The 24,229-nt window shown below is 42.0% G+C and overlaps 2 protein-coding genes across 2 annotated transcripts in view; one reads left to right on the top strand and one right to left on the bottom strand.

The window, feature by feature from the left end:
• Positions 1-13,558, top strand: part of INPP5D (inositol polyphosphate-5-phosphatase D) — a 67,423-nt gene extending 53,865 nt beyond the window's left edge. Inside the window, exons 21-28 of the mRNA XM_081864599.1 lie at positions 589-671; positions 5,831-5,918; positions 6,224-6,373; positions 8,792-8,888; positions 9,180-9,299; positions 9,752-10,003; positions 10,581-11,148; positions 12,456-13,558. Of these exons, the coding sequence (XP_081720725.1) occupies positions 589-671; positions 5,831-5,918; positions 6,224-6,373; positions 8,792-8,888; positions 9,180-9,299; positions 9,752-10,003; positions 10,581-11,148; positions 12,456-12,458 (1,361 nt within the window). The 3' untranslated portion in view covers positions 12,459-13,558. The remainder of the gene's footprint in view (positions 1-588; positions 672-5,830; positions 5,919-6,223; positions 6,374-8,791; positions 8,889-9,179; positions 9,300-9,751; positions 10,004-10,580; positions 11,149-12,455) is intronic.
• Positions 13,559-23,587: 10,029 nt separating this feature from the next.
• On the bottom strand, positions 23,588-23,999 carry LOC309343303 (large ribosomal subunit protein eL39). The gene has a single exon (XM_081864637.1). It carries the CDS (start codon positions 23,929-23,931, stop codon positions 23,776-23,778), a length of 156 nt encoding a protein of 51 aa, XP_081720763.1. The 5' UTR covers positions 23,932-23,999; the 3' UTR covers positions 23,588-23,775.
• Between the last annotated feature and the right edge of the window lie 230 nt (positions 24,000-24,229).

Below are 24,229 nucleotides of genomic sequence, written 5' to 3'. Positions count from 1 at the left end.
TCAATGCTGGAAATTGTATGAATTCCTGAATCTGAGCCATTTATGCAGTGAAAGAGTACATGCCCAAAGTCTGTTGACTATTCTTTCCTCTGCAAAGAAAAATAGTATGCCTCTACTGTACTCTTATTCACATGTCACAGAGATCGATTAATCCAGCTCCACACACAAAAAATTGGGGGGAATATACAGAGATTTGCATACATTTCTATGGAAACCATGTGTTAGGAATCTTAAATTAGAATTTCAAAAATGTGCTATCTTGAGTGGCGTAGGAAGAGCTGTTATGTTCTCCTTATCCTCTTGTCCATGCATGCACTGAGACTTCTAACACCTTTCTTAAATGAAAGGAAATAATAAAAAGACAAGATAGTAAGGTCATTCAGTGGACTCAATAAATGGACTTTGCAAACATTCTGACAGAATCAGATTCTTGTACACACAAATGCTTCCCATTTTTGTGTCCAGAAAGCAGAATAATTAGCAGTTTCCATTTGCTGCCAAGTTTTTTTATTTTAGTTTTGCAAATGTGTGTGCTTGTTGTGCATTTCTCCGCTGGCAAATGATTTTTCTTTTCTCATACTTTTGCAGGCTTTGTAAAGAGCCAGGAGGGAGAAAATGAGGAAGGAAATGAAGGCGAACTAGTGGTGAAGTTTGTTGAAGCCCTTCCTAAGGTAGCCTTGTTTCATGCTTATTTTAACAAATGTCTTCCATCTGTAGCTTTGCTGCAGTTTATATAAAAGCACAAAAGATTGTGCAAAGTTCATCCTCGGTCACCATTGTTGCTTGTACAATCCTTCCACGTGTCTCTGATTGTGCTACATCCAGTACTCAATAGACAGACAAGGGAATCATCTTGCTGCACAGAAATGTTTGTGTCAGTTTCACTTCCCTGCTGCTGAACAGCAGGGAAGTGAAATTGACCAAATTCTTTTTTAACATTCAGCAACAGAGGAGGAGGTGCACAGGAAGTTTAAAAAATAACCAGGGGGGAAATCCTCAAAATTACAAGGTCGTTTTGCTGAGTGTATACCACCACTTTTGTTAGTTCAGCAAGCACTCTCCCCATTGCTTGAGTGCTAAAGCAGAGAAGCATTTTAAGATTGCAGGGCCAGATGGAGGGTATACTGAAATAAAAGGTACAACAAGGTACACAATAAAGTTACATAAATAAAATTAACACATAATCATGAAATCATGTGGGAGAGATATTATTATGTCACGAGTCACTCTTTTTTTATATATATAATGATCTTTATTAAATTTTCAAAAGGTTACAAATAACAGAACAGAAAGAAAAAAAGAGAGGTAAAAAAAAAAAGTAAAAAGACCAGAGAAGAAAACAAAAAACAACAAAGAAGGTTTCCACCTTTTAGACTCATTTTCCTTAACTTCTTTTCAAGACTTCCCCGCATCTCCCCTTATTGTATTCCATCTTCAATTGTTTATTCAAGCAAGTTTTCCACTTAATATCCTAAAACATAGTTTAATTAAAATCACTTGACCCTAGTTTAATTAAGATAATTTTTTATAATAAAATTAAGCTTTAATTCATTATTATACCTTAGCCATTTATTAAAATATATACCTTAGCCCTATATATAGAGAAGAAGAAGAAAAAGAGAAAAAAAAAAAAAAAATATACCCTTCCTAAGATTGCCACTATTTCCCCTCCACCGATTCCCCATTTTTATAATAATAAAAAAAACCTATAATTTTTATACTCCTAAAGCAAAGAAAGAACAGACCCCCTTCGGACTGTTAGGTCCCACCCTACCCTCCCCGGTTTCCATCCCTAACCAAAATCCATTTGGTCCATCTTTTTAGCCTGGTGATCTTACGTCCAAGGCACGCAAGTCTCTCTCAGCCCCTTTCAGCCGGTTTCTTCGAAAGTCTCTCTTGCTTAACACCCAGGGTCGAGGATGTATTTTCTCGGTGCTGACCGTGATTCTTCCAATGAGACCTACTTGTTTACAGGTGGTGCTCCAACACTGTTTCCAAAATCTATATGTCCCAGCTAGTCCGACTTTCTCATTGGTCAATTTAAGGTTCTTCTTAGCAGGTCTCCAGTTCTCTTTTCTCTTCTGTATCATCTCGGCCATCCCTTCTTTCAGCTCCTCCTGCTTGGCAGATATCTTCTCCTCCTCAATCTTTGGTTCTTTTTCTTGTCCAGCTGCCTGTGTTTTGAGCAGCGAGTCCTTTTCCAATTCAGTTGGTATATCTTCAGATAACTTTGGGTTTGAGGGGCTCGTAGACAAAACAAGGCCTTTCTCATTCATCTCTAACAACTTTCCCACGAGAGAAATCAGCTTTTTCAAGTCAGCACGTATTTCCTGTATTCCCTGTTTTAGTTCCATTCTTGTAATGTCCAAGAATCCCCTCTAGAGGGATTCTGGTTACTTAATGTTCTTTTCCCCTCCGACCCAAAAGTCAAATTTGTTTGCAACAATCTTTCTTTGTTTTCAATATTTTGTAACGATATAACCGGTTAAAGTTTCAACTTTCAATTCTTCCAACTTTGACAGCTAGTTTGACAGCTGTCAAAGGTTTCTATAAATCCTCAGCAGGCTCTTAACTCGGGTTACTCCCGGGCTTGTGAAGAATGGTACTTAATTCAAATAAAATAAACTCTAGTCCTCCAGCACATTAGCTTAGTCCTTTTAAATCCGTGGAATTTGTATCTTTATCCAATCCCAGTGGCTCTTCCCGCGACCTTAGTTGACAGGTCCTTGCTTTGAGCTGTTTACAATAGGGGGGAGACGGACTTCCTTTTTTTCAGCTCCCCCGCTCGTGCCAAATCCAAAGCCAAATATATTGTAATCCAATTTTGAAATTACTCACGGGTTGTTGTTCTTGCTTTTAAGTCCAAATTTAATAGGAAGAAGTCAGCGCTGACCGAAGAATGGCTTGCGGCTTCGCTCGGCAGGGGAAGCGAAGGACTCACAGCACCACGCCGCTCCCTGGCACCCGATCCGTAGCCTTTAAAAAGGCTCCTTCACGAGTCGGGAGGGCGCTTATGGTGCCCGCCGAGTCACCATGTCCACGGGCTCCGTGCCCGTGGTTTTTAAGGGTCTCCGTGTCGTCGGCACGGCAAGACCCAGCCCCCTGCTAAGCCGATTCCCTCCGGAGCTCGGAGGGAATCCGCCATTAGCCAGTCGCGCCAACCCGGAAGTGTCACGAGTCACTCTTGATGAGCACATCCCAGTGCGTCTAAGTGTTGGGATGACAAGGTTGGGGTGAAAGTTGCATTTTCCTTGCACCAACATTTTGAGATTTGACTGCTGTGAAAATGCAGTTCCCCCAAAACTGGAGTCCTACTAGGGAGAAAAACTTCTAGATCTTTTTCAACAACCCACAGTGCAGATCCATTCTAACACTAAGGTTTCATGATTCCACATAATCAAAAGTTCAGATCTCCCAATTTTTGAATTTCTCTCTCTCTTCTAGATAGGCTATAGAATGCTTTCTTAGGAGCCCTGCTCCAAATACTTATACTAAATGAACATATGGGTAATTAAATAGTTTGGAAGAACATGTTGAAATGACATTCCAACTGGTGTCCTTAAAAGGACTTGCAGCTAAGGGCTGCCAAGAGAAATCTAGTAGCCCCAGTTTGTGGTGTGTTACATTCCAGACTCCTACATAACAAGCATAAGAAGGGACAAGACCTTATGGCTGATTCTCCCTTCTACTTTAACAGGATGTTATGATGATGACACCCAGTGTATGATGTATTTTTCATGTATGATGGCCATACATGGTCTCACCTTCACAGATTTTCAGTTCAGAAACTGGAGTTGGGCATCGCTTTCAGATACAGAACCCGTATTTGTAACCAGATGTTCTTAAAACCTGAAGAATATATTAAAGCAGCTACAAGATGAAAGAGATTATATTATGTGGCTTCAAATAACAGGGATTTCTTCCTTGAAAACCATTGTTGGTCAACTGGAATATTTGTCTCCACCTTTGCTAATACATGTGTTGTAATATCATCAGGGAAATTCTAGCATTCTTTTATCACAGTGTTAACTGTGTCTCATTGAAAATGTTGTATTTTAACTTACAATTGCTTTAGAGTTGTGATATCAGAAGTGCACATGCAAAGCATCCTATGTCATTAATGTCAGAAAGAATTGTACCAGTGGTTTCTTAGAAGGCAGACAGAGATACGCTAATACATTTGCTTGGCATTTATATAGTGTGTTTTAATGTCCAAAGCACGTCACATAACTTAGTTAATTATTATTATTATTATTTTAATTTTATTATTTATTATTATTAAATCACTTCCTATGAAGATTAGGGTTACACAGCATGTGTAATAGTTGAATAGATAAAAATAGCACATGTAAAATCAGTTAAAGACAAATATAAAAATAAAAGCAGTTTGAAACAATAGTAGCACACACATAAAAGCTACTCAAATCCAAGAGAAATTGATTGGGATAAATATTTTAGAAGGCTTGTCCTTGTTTAGAAGGAACGTCTTCAGCAGGTGCTGAAAAGACAATAGAGAAGACACCTTTCTGCTATCAAGTGGGAAGGAGTTCCAAAGGGAAAGTAATGCCACACTAAAGGCCTGATTCCAATATGGTGTGAAAACAGTCTTCCCGATAAGTTGGTATCTGCAGAATGCCCTCTACAGGGAATAAGATTATCTTTTAGGTGTACAGGTGTTTTCAGCAACCTTCCAAGATCTTCACATTTCCTGACATCTCTGCCTAGGACTGCCTTGTGACTTCATCTCACAGAGGCAAGGCTCAGACTGGGGACTTCCAGCTTTGTCTCTTTCCCACTGCACTAGCTCTATAGCTTACAGGTTTTCCACCATTCCTTTCTCTGAGAGCTCCTTCACATCCCATATTTTTAGGCATACATTTATAAGCATGTACACCTAAAATGCAACGTATGAACGTATCGGGAAACTTGTATGTTATCTAAATGTAGTAATCGGAGATCCAGGACTGGCTACAATGTAGGTCCTTCAGTCATTGTAATTTTTGTTCAGCAAGTTAAAAATTGTAACACTGGAATTCAAAAGCAGCTCTGATATTACCCTTAGGCTGAGATCCTAAACATTGTTTCTTGAGAGTAAATCCCCTGATCACAATAGGACTCACTCCTATGAAAGCGCAAGTAGGATAGCAACTTTAATTGCAATTTCCAAAAGGGTAATGAAAACCATAGCAAGGAGTCCTTTAGTACCGTACTCTTAGCTTTGATAGCATAAGCTTTGACTGACTACAGAGGCTAACTTTAACACAATTGCATTTGTAAGGGAAATGTGCTACTTTCTGGGATATATATTGTTTATACAGACCATATAACACCAGTCTTGAAAGACCTACATTGGCTCCCAGTGCGTTTCCGAGCACAATTCAAAGTGTTGGTGCTGACCTTTAAAGCCCTAAACGGCCTCGGTCCAGTATATCTGAAGGAGCGTCTCCTCCTCCATCGTTCTGCCCGGACACTGAGGTCCAGCTCCGAGGGCCTTCTGGCGGTTCCCTCACTGCGAGAGGCCAAGTTACAGGGAACCAGGCAGAGGGCCTTCTCGGTAGTGGCGCCCGCCCTGTGGAATGCCCTCCCATCAGATGTCAAAGCGATAAACAACTACCTGACATTCAGAAGACATCTGAAGGCAGCCCTGTTCAGGGAAGTTTTTAATATGGGACATTTTAGTGTACTTTTCATCTTTGTTGGAAGCCGCCCAGAGTGGCTGGGGAAACCCAGCCAGATAGGCGGGGTACAAATAATAAATTATTATTATTATAAATTATATTATACAGTCCCCTCTCTGGTATTACTGACCTTTCTGAGCTTTCTCTTGCAGCTGACTCCAATTATTTCAGATCCAGAGTACCTGCTAGACCAGCACATTCTGATCAGCATTAAATCATCAGATAGTGATGAATCCTATGGTAAGACTTTGCCTCTAAAGCTTATACATGAGTCAACCTCTCCTTACATTTCCCCCTCCCCACAAAGTTGTTTAATGTGTGGGAGAAAATGCATGTATGAATTTCTAGGTTTCTAGGATCTCTTTTCTACGATAGCAACATTTTACAACAGCATATCTTTTTAAAATGTAATTTTAAGTATTGCTGAGAACTGTGGTTCTTTACATGAGGAACATAATCGCTATGGATTTATCCAGTCTCCCTCCAACAAGTTGCCTGTGCAAACCTGTCCATCTGGCATTATCTGTTCCCTTGTCTTTCTCTAGGTGAAGGATGCATTGCCCTTCGAAGTGGAGCTACAGAATCCCAAGTCCCAATCCAAACTATGCTAACACACCATGGGGAAAAGACAGGCATCTTCCAAGGTGAATTCAAGCTGCAAACATCTGAAGGGAAACAGAGAGAAAAACTATATGGTAAGGCAATTTACATGAACAAACAATGGGCTCATGGGCTCTCCCCCCTCTCCTTTTTCACCTGTCTGCAAGAAGATCAGTTTTCACTTCATTTTCAGTTAACCATAGTTTAGTGTTATGCCCAAACCCTAAACAGTGGCTAATCTTAACTAAGGTTTTATTAAAGTAAACCAGCTTCATAAACCACAGCTTGAAGTTGACTTGCTTTGGCAATCCATAGTTAAGCCTAACCACAATTTTTCTGGGTTCAGACATAATGCAAAGCAACAGTTAGTTAAAAAATAATAATGAAGTGAATACTTCTGATCTTCTTCTCAGGGATTAGGGAGGCCATGAATCCAAGGTTCATTCACAAAATGGTAAACCATTGTTTGTGTGTTACATCCATAAGCAGAAAATATGTGACGGGTAGCATGAGTCTTTGTCTGCTAAAATCGCTTATACATGGCAGGGGAGAATCTCACGTTGCCCTTTATATATTTTGATATATATATATAAAAGAAGAGATGTTTTCCTGTGTAAAGGGATTCTCCTTGTAAGGAGAGTATCAGTGTGTGAAGAAGCTTTATTGTGAAGAACCTGAAGACTGACTCTGATAATGGAGTGTTTAAGCATTAAAAAAACAAACCACTGTGGCTTTTGGGGTTGAAAAGTAATTCCCGCCCCCACACTGACGTATAAACAAATATACAGGAGATCTACAGAATAAAGTTATAGCTCTTCTTTCCTGCTTCCAACCAAATGAACAGCCAGAGGGAGCCCTCTACCTGACAGTCAGCAATATAGATTTCACATGCTTCTGCTTTATTTTCACTCTGTATTATATGAATGATGTGATTAGCAGCCATGTCATAGGCTTTTAAAAATTTAATAACAGGCATGTGCTGGGGGTGGGTGGACAGGGGGGTTGTCATCAGCATCACAGGGGAGGGGTGGCTTAAATTTTCCCTCCCCAGCACCTATATTGGTAAAAAATAACACACACCCATGCACAGCAATTAGAATGAGGAGGAAAACCCACAATGCCCTTTAGACATTTTGATATTTGAAGGGAGATATGGAGATAATCTCCTTGTAATGGGAATATCAGTGTGTGAAAGAGAAGAGCCGTAACCACTGTGAAAATCCTGAAGAATGTTTCTGGTAATAAGCATTTGAAAAGTTTTTTTTCTATGTTCCCCTACCCCCAGTACTAATTGCTGCAAGTGCAAGGAGCTGTGTGTGATTTTTACTAATAATTTGGCTGGGGTGGGAAGGTTTCAACTTTCCCATGTGCTGTGGTGCCAATCACAATCCAGGGTGTAGGATTTAATTTTTAAAAAATAAAATGTGAATGCTGATCAGACTCTGGGAGCAGGTCTCTCTCTCTCCCTCTCCTTTTCATCAGATACGTTGAAAAATGGGTACCAAACTGGCTCTAAAATGCAGAGATAGCTGTTGTCTTTTTGAAAACATTAGTGGTCTTTGGCATTGTTGATCCAGATGTCAAACGTAATCGAAATAGAATTAAAATCCTGATAGAAAAGCATTGATATCAAATATCATTCATGGAAGAGAAGTAGCTATGCTTTGTTTCTTCTTGAGAAAAAGAAATGCCTTATAGTGCTTGGGAAGACCTGCAGATATCAAACCTTTTTGAATATTCAATCTGTACCTTCAAGAGATACTTGGAAAGGGACTTTCTCCAAGTTGCTGCTTTTCCTGTCCCTGTAGTGCCAGTGGCTCCAGCATAGGGCCATTTCACTAGTTGTGGTTCTCACAATGTCACTGTAGCTTGTGAGGGGTAGTGGAGGCAGTGATGTTTTCCTGGCAGCAATGTGCTCACCATGACAGAGATGGGGCAAGGAGAGGTGGTGGTGGTGAGGACTGAGGAACTGGGCTTCGGTTTTGGCTGGGGAGGGCGGGATAGAAATAAAATTTTATATTATTATTATTATTATTATTATTATTATTATTATTATTATTATTTGCAGTGCCACCCCTGGAGCTCACCTGCCCCCTTCACTACACTGGTTCATCCTTGCCCTGGTAGAATGCCACTGCCCACCCCCCCATGAACTACTTCCATGTTACACTAGGATGAATGGATTTTTCCCCCCATTTATGTAACACTTAACAAGTACAGAGACCCTCTCAGGCCTATGTAGGCAGTGAGGGGAGATGAATTCAGCTAACCACCCAAATTCTACTAGAGAATGAGGCAGATGGGCCTGGTCTTGAAACCCGCCTGTTGGGACCCCTGGAACAGTTTTAGGAGTTTTAGGAGAGGCTGAGGAAGTTCCATTGTATGGCAAAAATTCCTTGTGCTTGTGGAACTGTTTAGTTGGAGACTGCATCTCAGGGATTTAGAACCTAAATGTTACAAACTTGTACTGCAGCCCCAAGCACTGTTATATTTCTTTTGTGTCTTTCCTTTAGACTTCGTGAAGATTGAACGGGATGAGGCTGCTGGCCAGAAACCAGTGCGGGTCTCGAGCTGTGTAGACTATGCCAAAGAGTGGGAGCCGGTGAATAGGTAGGATAAAGGCAGTTAATTTATGTGTGCAAAGATGATTGACGTGTTGGCTGGTGACGTGCCCTCAGGCAGATATGGATCTGCCAGAGCTTGTGTGCATTGCAGAATAAACAAGAAAGTTGTTTACATGTATTATTCCCCAGCACACCAAGAGAATATAATAAAAGCATTGAAAACTATCTCCAAATAAAGTAACAGATGTGAAAAATGGCTGCATGGAGAAAATGCTACCATTATGTTTGAAAATTATCAGATTATGGAACCTACTAACACACTGTCTTCCCCTGAAAGGGAGCCTTGTTCCAGCAGAAAATCCACTCACATAATGGCCAAAGAAGCAGCAGCTATTGCCCGCTATCGAGGAACGGCGACAACTTCTCTAGATGAACCGAGCAAGACTGATCCTTTGCGGTAGTGATTTTTACCTTAGTGCGCTTTGCTGTATGCACTAAAGAATTCTTCCTGCCTAGAAGAAGAGCTTGGAAATGCAGGCAGCCTCCAAATATTGCTAGACTCCCAGCTCCCAGCATCCCTGACCATTGGCTGTGGTGGCTGGAGCTGATAGGGAGCTGAGTTCAGAACATCTGGAGAGCACCAGGTTGCGGAAAGCTGCTCTAGATAAAAACCTTGCTTCTCTAACTTTGTATTAAGAACACTGGATCAGGCCAGTGGCCCATCTAGTCCAGCATCCTGTTCTCACAATGGCCAGCCAGATGTTTGTAAGAAGCTTATAAACTGGACATGAGCGCAACATGCCCAGCTGCACTTCCCAGCTACTGATATTCTATGCTAAGGGTTGGGTTTCGCTTCTCTAACTCTGTATTCTGACTGATTTTCTGTCTTCCGCAACTCTTTCTCCTCAGAAGTACAGTGACCACAGATATCAATAATCCCAGCTACTTACGGATGGCGGCTGCCTCTCAACAATTCCCTGCAACAGGCCAGCTTAAGCAGATCCCTTCACCAGACCAACTGCCTGCTGCATGGAACTATGACTTACAATCCAAAGACAGTACTTGTCTGATGGGGCTAGAGTCCCCCACCACGCCTTCCACCCAGTCACCTGGATCTCCAAGAGCACCCACTCAGTCTACAACTCATCGAAAGGATCAAGTGTGAGTTTTTGCACACCCTCTAGAGATGTTCTAATTCCTCCTCATTCATCTGCTCTTTAACAGAGTGATTCATCAGCGTCTGAGAGATTGACTGGGTTGTAGGTGCCAGGTGTTAAAAGCGATTGGGAACTTATGACACTCCAGTTGTTCCTATTATTCCAGACAACTGGCTATGCTTGCTGTGGCTAAAAAAAGCTGTAGTCCAACATTTCGAGAACATCAGATTCCCCACCCGTGAACCATAGAAAGTAGAAAATATTAAGTGAGGTGCCACCAGCATCACCACCTTCCTAGTAAGCAGACACAGTAACCTCTCTGAAGTGCATAGTTGGTACATCTAATTTCAATAAATCATTTCCAGCCCAGCTGAAGGCACTTTTTAAAATCTGAGCACTGTCGTGGTGGTGAACAGGCTTTTAATACCACTGTTTTGTATAAAGTTCAGTCTTCACCAGCATTTTATTCTCATGTATTTTATCACAGTTGTTTTGATTACTTCCCCGCCTCATTTAATTTCTTTGGTTTAACCTGTCCTTGCTTTCCCTTTGATATTTCCCCCACTCCTTTCCCATTGCAGGTATGCCGAGGTGAGGAAAAGCATGATAGAGCCATTTCTACCAGATGACACATACCCTAAACCAGAGATGATTGATAACCCACTTTATGACTTTGCAAAAACCAAGGACAAAGTGCCATCCAAGAGAGAGCAGGAATTCTCTAAGATGTCTCGAAAAGAGCTCCCAAATATCCCTGACCAGAGCTTCCCTTTCCCCAAGTTACCAGAGCCTGACAGTAGCAAATCGGCATACAAGCAGCAGTCCTCCCCACCCTTCCCAGTCCCTGCATCCAGAGTTCGTTGTCACACCTATTCCAACCAAACCGAGGGAAAGACTGCAGTGCCTGAAAAGACGTTTGGCAAGCAGAAGCCCTGTTCCAACTTAGACCCCCTAGTGCCACCACTGAAGAAACCTGTCAAATTCTCAAGGTCTGAAGTAGGACACAGCAAACCACCTCTTCCATCCAAGAGTCAAGTGGTGCTTGACATGCAGAACACCAAGGGAAAAGATTATCGAGACAGCTCAGAACTTCCACACCACAGAAAGCACCAAAACGACAATGGACCTGTAAGCCGGACAACGATGCCGGTACGTTTAGGATAGGACTGCAGGAAGTGGCAGCTGCTATGCAGTGCGCTTCAGGCAGAGATTTTTCCCAGCCCTATATGAAGATGCTGTGGGCTGAACCTGCGGCTATTTGCATAACAAGCAGGTGCTTTGCCACTGAGCTACTGTCTTTGCTTTTTGTTGTTGTAAGCCAGTGTGATGCATTGCAGTTATTAGAAGCGTTGTATCATTGTAGTGAAAGGGACTTACCATTTGTTGCAAATGTGCTTCAACAGACTGCTGAAGTTTTGGGGCCAAATTTTAATTGGGGCAGGATGCTGCCGTGCTTTGGTGATTACTTTTGCTGTAAGGCCACACAGAACCAAAAGGTTTGACTCTCATTTACCACCAGTGTTTGCATTTATAGTTACTTTATAATAATTATTATATATTTATCCCGCTTTTTTCCATGTCAGGACTCATGGCGGCTTACAGGGATCATGAAAAAAGTTGATAGAAGTAAAACTACTGTATATGCATATATAAAACCTATTAAAACCATACCAATAATTACAATAAAAACAGCGTAACACCTGCCCTTTCATTAAAAGCAGTCAGTTCCCTAAACCCAAACCCACTTAATTCTTTGGGTGGTAAATGAGAGTCCAATTCATTTACCACCAAAGAACAAAGTGGTTTTGGGTTGTGAATAAACTAATAATGCAAATATTAGACTGATAACCGGAAACACAATGGTTAAAACTTATTTTGAAAAACATGTTAGTAGTAACAGGCAGCGAGTTTAGGTTTAGCATAATGCACCCTGCTAAAGTGCTGGTGTTGGTCCTTTCCTTGATTTTAGAGAAGATCCTGATTGCAAGCTAATCAATTTCAGGTCTTCTGCTGCACTGGTAGCTTTGGGGTAGTGGGAAGAAGATAAAGGAGAATACTTTTTAGCTGTATGCCTCAATGGCACCAGAGACAACTGTTAAGTATTTGTTGGCTGCTTAAAACTTTAGGAGCTAAAGTCTTATATCTGAGAGTCCCTTTGCACAGAGATAAAATACCTGCTGAGGTGTTACACAAGAGCATCACAAGAGCAGATACAGATAGTGCTTTTGCAAAGCAAACAGTAACTTGGGCCTAATGCAAAATGCATCCACCAACAATGGCTCCCAGTGTCATCTACAAGGCAGATATTGCTTGAGGCAAACAATGTCTTGGTGGAGGGCCTGGCTTAACATTTAGAATTAGGTTAAGATGTAGGGTCCTTGCCTTTGGGCAGTGTAAATGCTATATAATTATTCTGTAGGTAAGCTGAAGAGTGGATGTTCTTTTTGTCTTTGCAGTGAACAACAACTTCACAGATGAGACCTTGAAATGAGTCCTGAAGTGAACCTGCATGGACATTTCCGAGAGTTCATGTCTATATCCTCTGATCTGGTTCACAAAGCCCTGGAATTCTTTTTAATTTTTTGAAAGAGATAATCTCTATCTATCAGTACACATCTCCTGAGACATCATGCAAGACTACTTTAGACCAAGATACATGAAGATGTCTGATACCAGCAAATGCCGTAATGGTTAAAATAATAATAATAATAATAATAGATTTTTTTACATTGCAGCTTTGGTAATTCTTTTGAGAGCAAAGGAGTTGTGAACATTTGTGTTACAAAAGGTACTAAGGATGGTAAAAGGGGGAAAGCACAAGTTACCGTAGGTACATCCAAAAAGTGCTCTGCATACACAAGCTTGTAGGTTACTGTATTTCAAACCTGAATGAGGGCAATTCTTTCTCAGCAGGAACCATCTTGAAATTGGCAGAGCTTCATGGCATTCCTCCCCTCAGTGGAGTGGAAAAGCAAGAACAAACAATGCTGTCAAAAGTGCTGTAACTTTGTATTTTTCACAGGATTAGGACAGAAAGAGTCTGGATTTTCTGGTAGTATGTGTGTCCTTTGAAACTGCAGGTCTATTAATAGTAAGCTGCCACCGAGTTTTTCTTCCAATTAGTTTGATGGGTAGCATGGATTGGGATAAAGGGGCTCCTTACTAGGTACAGAAAGATTCCTAGGTATTAATACCAGAAGAGCCGTAGCAATCTGATCTGTCCTTGTGGGTTTTTTTTATTAGTAAGTAGGAAAAAATATGGAGGTTTTATAAAATATAATTTTTAAGTACAAATGTGAAGCAAATTAAAATGACCACTAGAAGTTAGTCTAGCATTTTTTTAAAAGTCAATCCTACTGCAGAGTAGAATGTCTTCCTGGTTGTTTTAGTGGCATTAGGTACATGCTGACTTCATTGAACATGACGTCAGCTATTATGTTTAGTTTCTATTTACTTGTCTCTCTCAGACTCATGTGCACAGCTTTGTCATAAAATTGTGCAGTTTCTTATGTCTACTTTGTTAAAACGTGTTGCTAAAATAAAAAAATATGATAATTTGTTTTTATGTGCTGATAATTATAAAGGGTCTGCAGCTGCCACCTGGGTGCTCAGGGTGCACTGCCTTGGGTTCTTCAATGGGAGAGAAGTTGGATATAAAATATACAGTGGTACCTCAGGTTAAGTACCTAATTCGTTCCGGAGGTCCGTACTTAACCTGAAACAGTTCTTAACCTGAAGCACCACTTTAGCTATTGGGGCCTCCTGCTGCTGCTGCACCGCTGGAGCACGATTTCTGTTCTCATCCTGAAGCAAAGTACTTAACCCGAGGTAATATTTCTGGGTTAGCGGAGTCTGAAACCTGAAGCGTATGTAACCTGAAGTGTATGTAACCTGAAGTGTATGTAACCCGAGGTACCACTGTATTGAATGATCAAGTAAGTAAATACAGATGTAGCATTATTTGGGTGCTGGGAAGCATGCTTGCCATGTTCTCCAAATGAATTGTTTTCTCTCCATGGCTGAACTTGAGAAAAGCTGGTTCTGCATGATGGAACAGAAGCATGGAGGAGAGGATTATCGAAGGCTATGATAGCTGTGCTATCTATGCCTCTACAGTAGGAAGCAGCATGCTTCTGCAAGCCAGTTGCTGGAAGCCAAAGGAGGGGAGAGTGTTCTTGTGCTTGGGTCCTGCTTGTGGATTTCCAACAGGCATCTGGCTAACCATCATAAACCTATCCCTGGAGCACTTCTCCAACTTTTTGTGAAATGGATTGGCTTGCATCCTACGGCATGCAATGTAATGAAATTCACAGGAGGACAGTTTCCTGTCCCTCTTTCTTATCCCACATCATTCAGGTGATCTCCCAGACCTAGCCCTGTAGCCAGTCTTCCTTGTTAAGTGGGACAGCCACATTTCTAGGTAAAGCATTTGAGGGGCAGACTCACAGTACTAGCTAATGCCACGCCCCCATACTGGTAGAGAGGATCTGAGGGCCAAGGTAGGGAAAGGAAAAGGCAGTGATCTTCCCTCTCCTCCATGCAGAGAGTGTGTTAACTTACCTAATGGGCTATGTAAAAGTTACATTAACAGAAAATGTAGTGTGAACACCAGGAATTAAATGACTGGCATGAAAATTATGGATAATAAAAATTACCGTATTTTTCGCTCTATAAGACAGACTTTTCCCCTCCTACAAAGTAAGGGGAAATGTGTGTGCGTCTTATGGTCGGTGCGCACTGATCCCTCTTGCTCTCCTGGCTTCGCTTCGCTGGAGAGGCGCTGCGCAGCTTTCCCTCCCTGCGCAGCACTCCTTCAGCAAAGCGGGAGGAGAAATGGAAGGGGCTCCATTTCTTCTGCCGCTTCGCTGAAGGGGCGCTGTGCAGAGAGGGAGAGAAATTTTTTTTTTTTCTTATTCTCCTCTAAAACTAGGTTCGTCTTATGGTTGGGTGCGTCTTATAGAGTGAAAAATACAGTTGTTTCTTTACTAACCTAGAGCATAGAAAACATAAATTAGTCTATCACTGTTCAGGCATTGCTAGACCACCAGCCAAAAGTAAGGGAAGGCACTCAGCGACTGAAGCAACTGTGATGGATACAGAAGGACCCCCAAGCTACATATCTGCTCCTTCAGAGGGAGTGTAATGAAAACAGGAATGCCATCTTTTGTGGGACCAACATTGACTAGCCAACCCCTTGACAGCACAGCACTTCTAGCTGATTTGGAGGAAATCAAAATTTGTGTTGAAATTAAAGGAAATTAGGTAAATGGAATGCCACTTCAAAATAAATTGAATGCATCAAGATCACAGTTAGCTATATATCGTCATGGTTCAACAAACCTGCTGTCCCCTGTGCTATCAGTTCTCAGCCCTGCTGAGCATTTGTGCCTCAGACCGAAAGATGGCAGCCTCTTGCTAGCACTCATTATTTCATATCTCCATAAGCCTCCTAAGTAATGGCTTTTAAACTAATTGACACCCCCCCCACTGGTGATCAATATTCATTTAAAATTTATTTCATTTGCTTACACAACTTGGGGGAAAGCATGGGGAAATAAACTGTAGAGCTATGGGGAGGTAGTTTCTGGAGGAATGAGGGGTATGGGGAATCTTAGAGACCCCACAGATCACAAAAGTCAGCTCTTCTGAGAAAGGTATTAACCATGGATCTCTCACAAAACGTGTAGTCTGGGCCAAAGGCTCAGTACCAGTAATATTATATCTATAAATAGCCCTACTAATACACTGTTGGCTTTGAAAAAAAGAAGGTAAACAGCCAACTGGCAGATCGATTAGGAATCTTTCAAAGTGCCACCTGAAATATATATTAAGGAAATCAGTTTTCTTTCTTTCCTGCTGCTTTTTGCCTAGAAAGGTCATATCTGATTGAGAGGAGACTCAGGATCAAATATCACTGCTTTAGCCACACACTCCCACCACTTATCCCAGCCATTTCCCTGTTAAATTACTGTGAGTGCTCTAATGCAGTTTGTTTCCCACAGATACACTTCCCAACTTTAGCCCAGTTCTTAAAATAGCTGTGTTCTTTCAGTGTGCCGTATTTCCATGGAGATCCAGCTGTCAGGAATGCTTGAAGGTTTTCAGCTACAGTTTGTAACATGTAGAATGCAATGACATTTTAAAAGCATGATTGCTTTCCCCCACAGCAGAGATCGCTCGCACAGCTTTTACCTGTCACTCTCAGGTCAGTCCTAAAGAATGCAGGTCCCATTTGATTGCCAGTCAATCTGAAACACTAAAATGGTCCATTTCCTATGTGAGCTGTGCCATCAGCTTTATCTGTGAGCTGCCTGATTTTATAGCCATATCTAAAACTCAAGGATGGGGAGCTAGGTAGAATGTCTTCTTAAACAAGGTCCTATCTAGTTACAGATAGGTAGCCGTGTTGGTCTGCCATAGTCAAAACAAAATAAAAAAATTCCTTCCAGTAGCACCTTAAAGACCAACTAAGTTAGTTCTTGGTATGAGCTTTCGTGTGCATGCACACTTCTTCAGATACACTGAAACAGAAGTCACCAAATAGAAGGGTCTTGTGACTTCTGTTTCAGTGTATCTGAAGAAGTGTGCATGCACACGAAAGCTCATACCAAGAACTAACTTAGTTGGTCTTTAAGGTGCTACTGGAAGGAATTTTTTTAAGGTCCTATCTAGATATCTATTTGCCCAGACTTCTGGCTGAGTGCTGCATGTAGGGCAGGAAAAGCAGGAAGTGTCCCAAAGATAAGTCAGGTACCTTCTTCCTAGGACACCACTGCAATCGCTGTAGGAGCCTGCCACAATTTTCTCTGTAAGTTGTGTGGATCAGCACAGACTCAAGCATCATTCATATCTGAACTATAGGGTTCAAAAGTATAAAAACTGCACCCTTTATAGGACAACAGATGCCACAGTTGGCACATTGTTTTCTTCAGGTTCGGAATTTTGTGGGAATTCCTTAGTGTTCTACCTACTCAAGAAAACTCCAGTTTCCATCTCACGACTTTAGTTCCAAAGAGATAGCCACTCTCACTCAGTTTTTCAGAGACCCTGCATGCCAGAGGTCCCCCAAATCAGACATCAGACTTGACAAAGCAGTTGTAGAGCATGGGGCTATGTTTTGAATTTAGAAGATTTAAATCAAATCCCTTGTAGATTGCAATGAATTTTAATACCCTCTGTGCACATGTATATAGGTGACATTTTCTAGCGAATCATCTTGCCCCCATTTCCTTATCGCTCCAGCTAAAGTGCATTTCTGAGCAGCACACTTTTGTTATTTTGTTTAACTGGGTAGGCAGCTTTAGAGATAACCATGAAGAGTCTAATTACTTGTGCTGTTGTGTCAACGATTTCCAGGTAGGTAAAAAATGGTTCTCGAAGAAAAATATCCTCAGGGAACATTGCAAGCTAGTTTACTCCTTCTTCCACTTTTCTATTTCAACACAATTGTTTGCTTTCTTGGACTCAAATTACAGTAGCAGCCCATGCAGTGAAGTAGGTGGGGGAACAATTGCTCTGCTGGATATGGCATATTGTTGGCACTTATTGGAGACAGAGGGGCAAGGTGTAGGGAGTGAGGTGCTGTGCAGACACATAACAGCAAGAGAGTCAAATGGGCTGTGCCATGCCACACAGCACCGAGTGCCCCATGTCTTGTCCCTCCCCTCTGCTAAGGGCCAGCAACACATTGTGATCAGAAGCCAGGCAGCAGCAGTGGCCCATCTGCACTACCACACACACTGCTGCTGTATCTGTAGGAACTATCACTGGTGGTATTAGTCCAAGTGATTAAAAAATTGTTATTATTGGACTGGCACGTGATCACTCTCAGGCCTAGTGAGAATTTTTGAAGTTCTCAAAATAAATTGCTGGCTATGAGAGAATAAAAAAATCTACCACACTGTTACCCTTTCATCCAATACATGCAGGAAGATCCGTTTTTGCATCTCTATCCATCCTGTTACAAATATATAGATGGAACTTAAAAACAAGGACAAAAAGAGACGGGATCTCACTTTACTAATTCCATGCTCTTCAGAATCCCTAATGGGGAAAGAGGTAAACTCTTCTGATGGAAAACCCATTTTCTCCCATACTTGGCAAGTGTCGTTGCCAGTGGCGTAGCGTGGGTTGTCAGCACCCGGGGCAAGGCAAGTAATTTGTGCCCCCTAACCCATGGATTTGCGCCCCCTAACCCGTGGATTTGCGCCCTCTAACCCTACCCCCCAGATGTTGCGCCCGGTGCGGCCGGCCCCCCTGCACCCCCCACGCTACGCCACTGGTCGTTGCCCAGTCCAAGCATTCATGTCGCCAGCTATTACTGTGAGACTTAAACAGTGCAAGTGGAAGGGAGGGGCTTTAATCACTAGTAGTGTTTTGTAATGAATGATTTGAAAGTCTGGAAGCTAGTAACCCACCCCATAAGAAACAACTGACAAGTTACAGAAAAATTAAGGAACACTGTGCTGAACAGAAATAATCAGGTGAGTTGGAAGGAGGAAGCTTCTAACTAACATTGCAGGGGACCTTTGCTAAATGAGACGAGAAAATGTTATAGAAAGATTTTGGACATGAAGATAGATATTAATAATGTGCTATATCAAAAGCCATGTAGAGCCACTGTTTCCAGCTGATTGCTGAAGTATTTCTTTTCTCCATTAATAGCAAGCCCTTTTCTCCGTTAGTAAAGAGCTCCATTTAAAGTTTCTCTCAAGAAGCTATGCAATTATTCATAATAACAGTTCAGTGTATAAGTAATTTTCAGAGACTTCCTCTTGGTTGCTTACTTCAGTTGATGAAAGCATCAAAGAGTTTTCTTAGGCATGTGGAAAACCTTGACATAATTTCAAAGACAAATCTTATGCCACATTTGTTCAAAATATATTGTTGTGAAAGCACTGTCCCCACCCCAATTTAAGGTGTATTGCTCTGTGTCAAATACTGCAGAAGCATATAGTCAATATAGTACAACATAGGCCTGGACACAAAACTAATCCACACTATAATTGCTAATTTGTACTTCTTTTCCTTGTAAATTTTATTTACAATTCACATCTACGGTGGATTCAATAAGCAGCACAACAAAAGCTGTGAGAATGACAATAAAAGCATTCACACAATACAAGCCATTCACCCACACAGATTTATTTCCTTGCTTAGAATGATATGCATGAATTTATGCTTAATTACAATTGTTCTTTTCTTTCTCTGTTTTTATTTTTGTTTCAGCTCCTAACAAGCAAAAGCAGTTTTGCCCCAAGTAACTCAATTAAGGATATCATGCATGCTAGAGTTTCAGTATCATCAAAATCACACAACAATTAACATAAAAAGGAAGTGTAGTTCAAAGCTGTTGTTAAAAAACACTTAAATTTTGACAGAAAGACTGTATATAAAAGCAAGCATATGGAGCACTCTGTCATGCCTGAACATATTTGTCCTAGTCATTGATTTAAATAAATAAATTTGAAACATGCACACGCACACCGCTGTCATTACACATCTACCATTACATTACACTCCTACCATTAGATCCATGGGTGAAATGAGATCTCCATAATGGCGGAGACTACCTTTACACCTAAGGAACTTGGCTAAAAAAGAGAATTTGCAATATATTTGCAGTCCATTAATTGGCATGGCATGTCATCAGCAGAGTACAGTTAAAATATGGATAACTTAATTTACACGATCAGACTTAAAGGTGGTGAGTCCAGGTGCCCTGAAGGCAAGCCCTCGGTTTTAAGATTTTTCCTAAAGCACTTCATTTCTGGTTGCAAATAAATTATGGATTTGTACTTCTAATCTTCAAATTGCTTTATTTTTAGTTATCTAGATTTCCCCTCCTAGCACTAGCCCTAGGGTTAAGGCTGACAGGTCTATAATTTCTTGGACCTATTTTAAAAAAATAAAATGAAATTATGTTACTCATGCTGCAATCGGCAAACACTCATGCAGCTGCAGCCCAAAATGTGAAATGCAGAAGTGGAATGGATGCAAAGGGGAAGATGCTACAGAGTTGCTTCCTTGCTTAATTTTCCACCTCCAGCGCTCTACCCCCTCTCCAAATCTGCCCAGAACTACTGTAGTGTTGATTCCTGTGCCATATTAGCACTGTTGGGTATGTCATTTTTCCAACCAAGCAAGATTTATTGTCCAGACCCAAACAACAACGATTTATTATTTATACCCCGCCCATCTGGCTGGGTTTCCCCAGCCACTCTGGGCGGCTTCCAACAAAATATTAAAATACAATAGTCCTTCAGATATTAAAAGCTTCCCTAAACAGGGCTGCCTTCAGATGTCTCCTAAAAGTCTGATAGTTGTTTTTTCCTTTGGCATCTGGTGGGGAGGGTGTTCCACAGGGTGGGTGCCACTACCAAGAAGGCCCTCTGCCTGGTTCCATGTAACTTCACTTCTCATAGTGAGGGAACTGCCAGAAGGCCCTCGGCGCTGGACCTCAGTGTCCGGGCAGAATGATGGGGGTGGACACGCTCCTTCAGGTACACTGGACTGAGGCTGTTTAGGGCTTTAAAGGTCAGCACCACTTTGAAAGGGGCTCGGAAACGTACTGGGAGCCAATGTAGGTCTTTCAAAACCAGTGTTATGTGGTCTTGGCGGCCGCTCCCAGTCACCAGTCTAGCTGCCACATTCTGGATTAGTTGTAGTTTCCGCGTCACCTTCAAAGGTAGCCCCACGTAGAGCGCATGGCAGTAGTCCAAGCAGGAGATAACTAGAGCATGCACCACTCTGACGAGACAGTCTGCAGGCAGGTAGAGTCTCAGCCTGCGTACCAGATGGAGCTCATAAACAGCTGCCCTGGACACAGAATTAACCTGCACCTCCACGGACAGCTATGAGTCCAAAATGACTTCCAGGCTGCTCACCTGGTCCTTGAGGGGCAGTTACCCCATTCAGGACCAGGGAGTTATTCCAAGGTAAACAAACTGCAGCTTCTATTAAGGTTAACATGCATGTTAGAGCCTCAGAAATATCCAGAAAAATGGGGTCAGTGTTGACAAGGCCCTGCTGTCTCCCCACATTTGCAATGTCTTAGGAGGAGGTAAGATTCCTTTCCTCACACAGGTGGGAATACCTGTGAGGTTCTCTCTTCTGATACCAACATGACATTTTTTAAAATGTGGGACTTTTATTTGCAGGTTGCCTACAAGTATTTTTGGAGCATATTTTAATATTATTATAGACTGAAGGTAGCAACTAAAATCCCCAGCTCCTCTGAAACTCATGCAAAGTAGCACATGCTTCATGGTACACATGCATTTAGCTATTTATTGCACTAAACACCCATTAAACTGTCATGTACTCTGACTCTGCTGTGCAAGACAGTGACAATGCTTTTGTTGTGCTCTCAGAAGAGCTATTTATACACTCTGAGTCATGATTCTTGAAATGGTGTTCTTTCACCACCTATTAAAAATTAGAAGCATCATTAATTCCTACAAAAGCCACTGCATGTGCTCACTGTTTGGCTCCTTGGAGGAAGGAAACATTTTCACTGTTTCAGAGTCCTATTGAAATTACAAAGATTTCAAAATCAATATAGGATGCAGTATACCCACACCTGGGTATACCGAATATGATGAGGCTTGCTTTGCAACAGATACACTTTAAGATTTCCTTGCACATCACAGGACTCATTTTGCAACATTCAGACTCATTTGGCAATGCTTTTAGAAATGTTTCACACTTTCCTCTGTTTAAGGTAACTTTTTGTTTGGCAAATTGAAAATGCATGCATAATACAATTCTAGTATATCATTTTACATTCTTGCAGTTAACATTTATAGGACTGGAAGCTTCATTTTACCCACCAGCCTATAAAAAGATTCCTAAATCAAGTCCAATAAACTTGGATATATAACACAGAATCCCATTTTATATTAAATGTTTGGCCTGGTCCCTTCTTAAGAGCCTACAAATGGTGGCTTCGCCTGGTTGAAGACATGCAAAGAACAAGATGGTGCCTTTGCTCCATTCCACATACAGAAACCCACGATACTGGCAGCTGAACCTTCTTTCAATACTGGCAATAGGACACTGTTCTCCACCACATTTGAGGGCAGCAGACTAACTCAAGGAGCGCACAGCTCTGTCCTCCAACATCTCACTACCATTATCTGCAGCTCAGCTTCTGCTGCCGGAGATGAATGCCTTACTCACTAATGCAGGAGTGGGGAACCCCTGGCCTTATGAGCCTAACCAGGCCTTCCTGGCCAAGTCATGCCCACCTGCCGTATACCTGACAGCCTAAAAACACAGGAGCCTCAGGCCAATAATGCAGAACTTATGTATACTTTTGTATACATACACATTACTGTCCATCAGCCCCTCTGTAACTGATCTTAAGGTAGCCAAAGAAAAATTAAAGTGAGAGACTGCAACATGAAACCATTGAGTGCACCATTGGTTTCAATGCTGTGATTTGTGGTTTGAATTGGCACAGCAGGTTTTTATTACACTACAGGTGTTCATTAGTTTACCTGTGTTATCCATTACAGTCATACTTTGGAAGTTACACAGAATCCGTTCTGGAAGTCTGTAACACTTCGAAATGTTCAGAAACCAAGGCGCAGCTTCTGATTGGTTTCCTATAGTGCAGACACACCGGCAACAATAGCGGAAGCCACGGCAGACATTCGCCTTCCAAAAAAGCATTCAAAAACTGGAACACTCACTTCCAGTTTTCAATCATTTGGGAGCCAGAACATTCAACTCCCAGGGCATTCAGGAGCCGAGATACAACTGCACTGTTTTTGTGTGAATGCCCACTGTTAGTGCCATCTGTAGTTTATGGCATTTCATTTCCTTCTGACTACACAGTTTACAATCTCTCTCCCCCGCTTCCCTAGTGTATGTACCTGCAACTCAAGACAACACTTTATACATTTGATGAAGTGCAGTACACAGTACAGTGGTACTTCGGGTGAAGTACTTAATTCGTTCCGGAGGTCCGTTCTTAACCTGAAACTGTTCTTAACCTGAAGCACCACTTTAGCTAATGGGGCCTCCTGCAGCCGCCGCACCGCCGGAGCACGATTTCTGTTCTCATCCTGAAGCAAAGTTCTTAACCTGAAGCACTATTTCTGGGTTAGCGGAGTCTGTAACCTGAAGCTTATGTAACCCGAGGTACCACTGTAGTCCACGAAAACTTCAGTCCTGCTAGTCTTTGAAGTGCCGCGAGATTCTTTGTTGCTTTTGCTGCAAGAAACTAACACGTTGGTCACCCCTTCAGAGCCCGTTACCTGGCACTATGTCCCATGAAACTGACTAGGGTTTACTTCTGAGTAAACATTACTCGTGCTCATCCGGAGTGTGTGGCCAATGTGCAATGACCTGGGTGGGGGTGGAAAAACTGCTTCCTTCTGTTGAGGAGGATCAGTGGAGCAGCTGTGTGGGCTCCAAGCCTTTGGGCGGTGCAGGGGAGGGGGTGTTAACTAAGAAGCATGTTTTGAAACGGGGGGAAAAAGTTGCCCAGCTGAGATGGACAAGGCACAGCTTTCATTTGCAGACGGCCAGAATACAGGCGAGACGAAGAACGTGTTGAAATTCCCCTATTTCCCCCCCCCTCCATAATTCAGTTTTTAATTCATTAATATTTGTAATAACAAATATTTCTACAAAGGGGGGAGACTGCACAGCACAAGACAGAATTCCAGCCCTGATAATGTGGCAGGTTGGTAGGAACAGACCATTCTGGCGCTTGAGAGTTTGATGCAAGATTCAGAGTTGTGCCGGTAAGATTGGAGCTGCTTCTCTTTACAGGCCGAGCTTGGTCCTCCTCCAGTGTCTCCTTTTGGAGTTGTACCTGATTTTATTGCCAGTTTTCATGCGGATCCATTGCGGGATGGGCCGGTTCTGCTTCTGCTTCTTAGCGAGAAACCGCTTGATCTTGAAAGTCTTGTGGGAAGCCATACTCAAGCTCCACCAACCGCTCACCACAATGGCTACAAACGAAAAGAGCTTGAAATTCCCCTATTACGCAACTGTCCACACCCTCAAAATCTGTTTTGCCCCCCGCATTCCCTTCCTAAGATGGCGGCTTCGGAGACGCCTCTTCCCAGGATCCGTTCCCAAGAAGGAGGTCGGTGCACAGACTATTCAAAAAGAAAACAAGAAACGGAGCAGCTTAGGGAAGCCCTCTGCCCGCGGCCATTTTTTTTACAGAGTCGTCCTGCGAATTTGCCAGTCTGTTAAATCCACTCTCCTAAAT

The sequence above is a fragment of the Podarcis erhardii genome, assembly GCF_964252035.2.
Source record: "Podarcis erhardii genome assembly, chromosome: 5".
NCBI lineage: Eukaryota > Metazoa > Chordata > Lepidosauria > Squamata > Lacertidae > Podarcis > Podarcis erhardii.
This window is presented reverse-complemented; position numbering and strand designations above follow the sequence as displayed.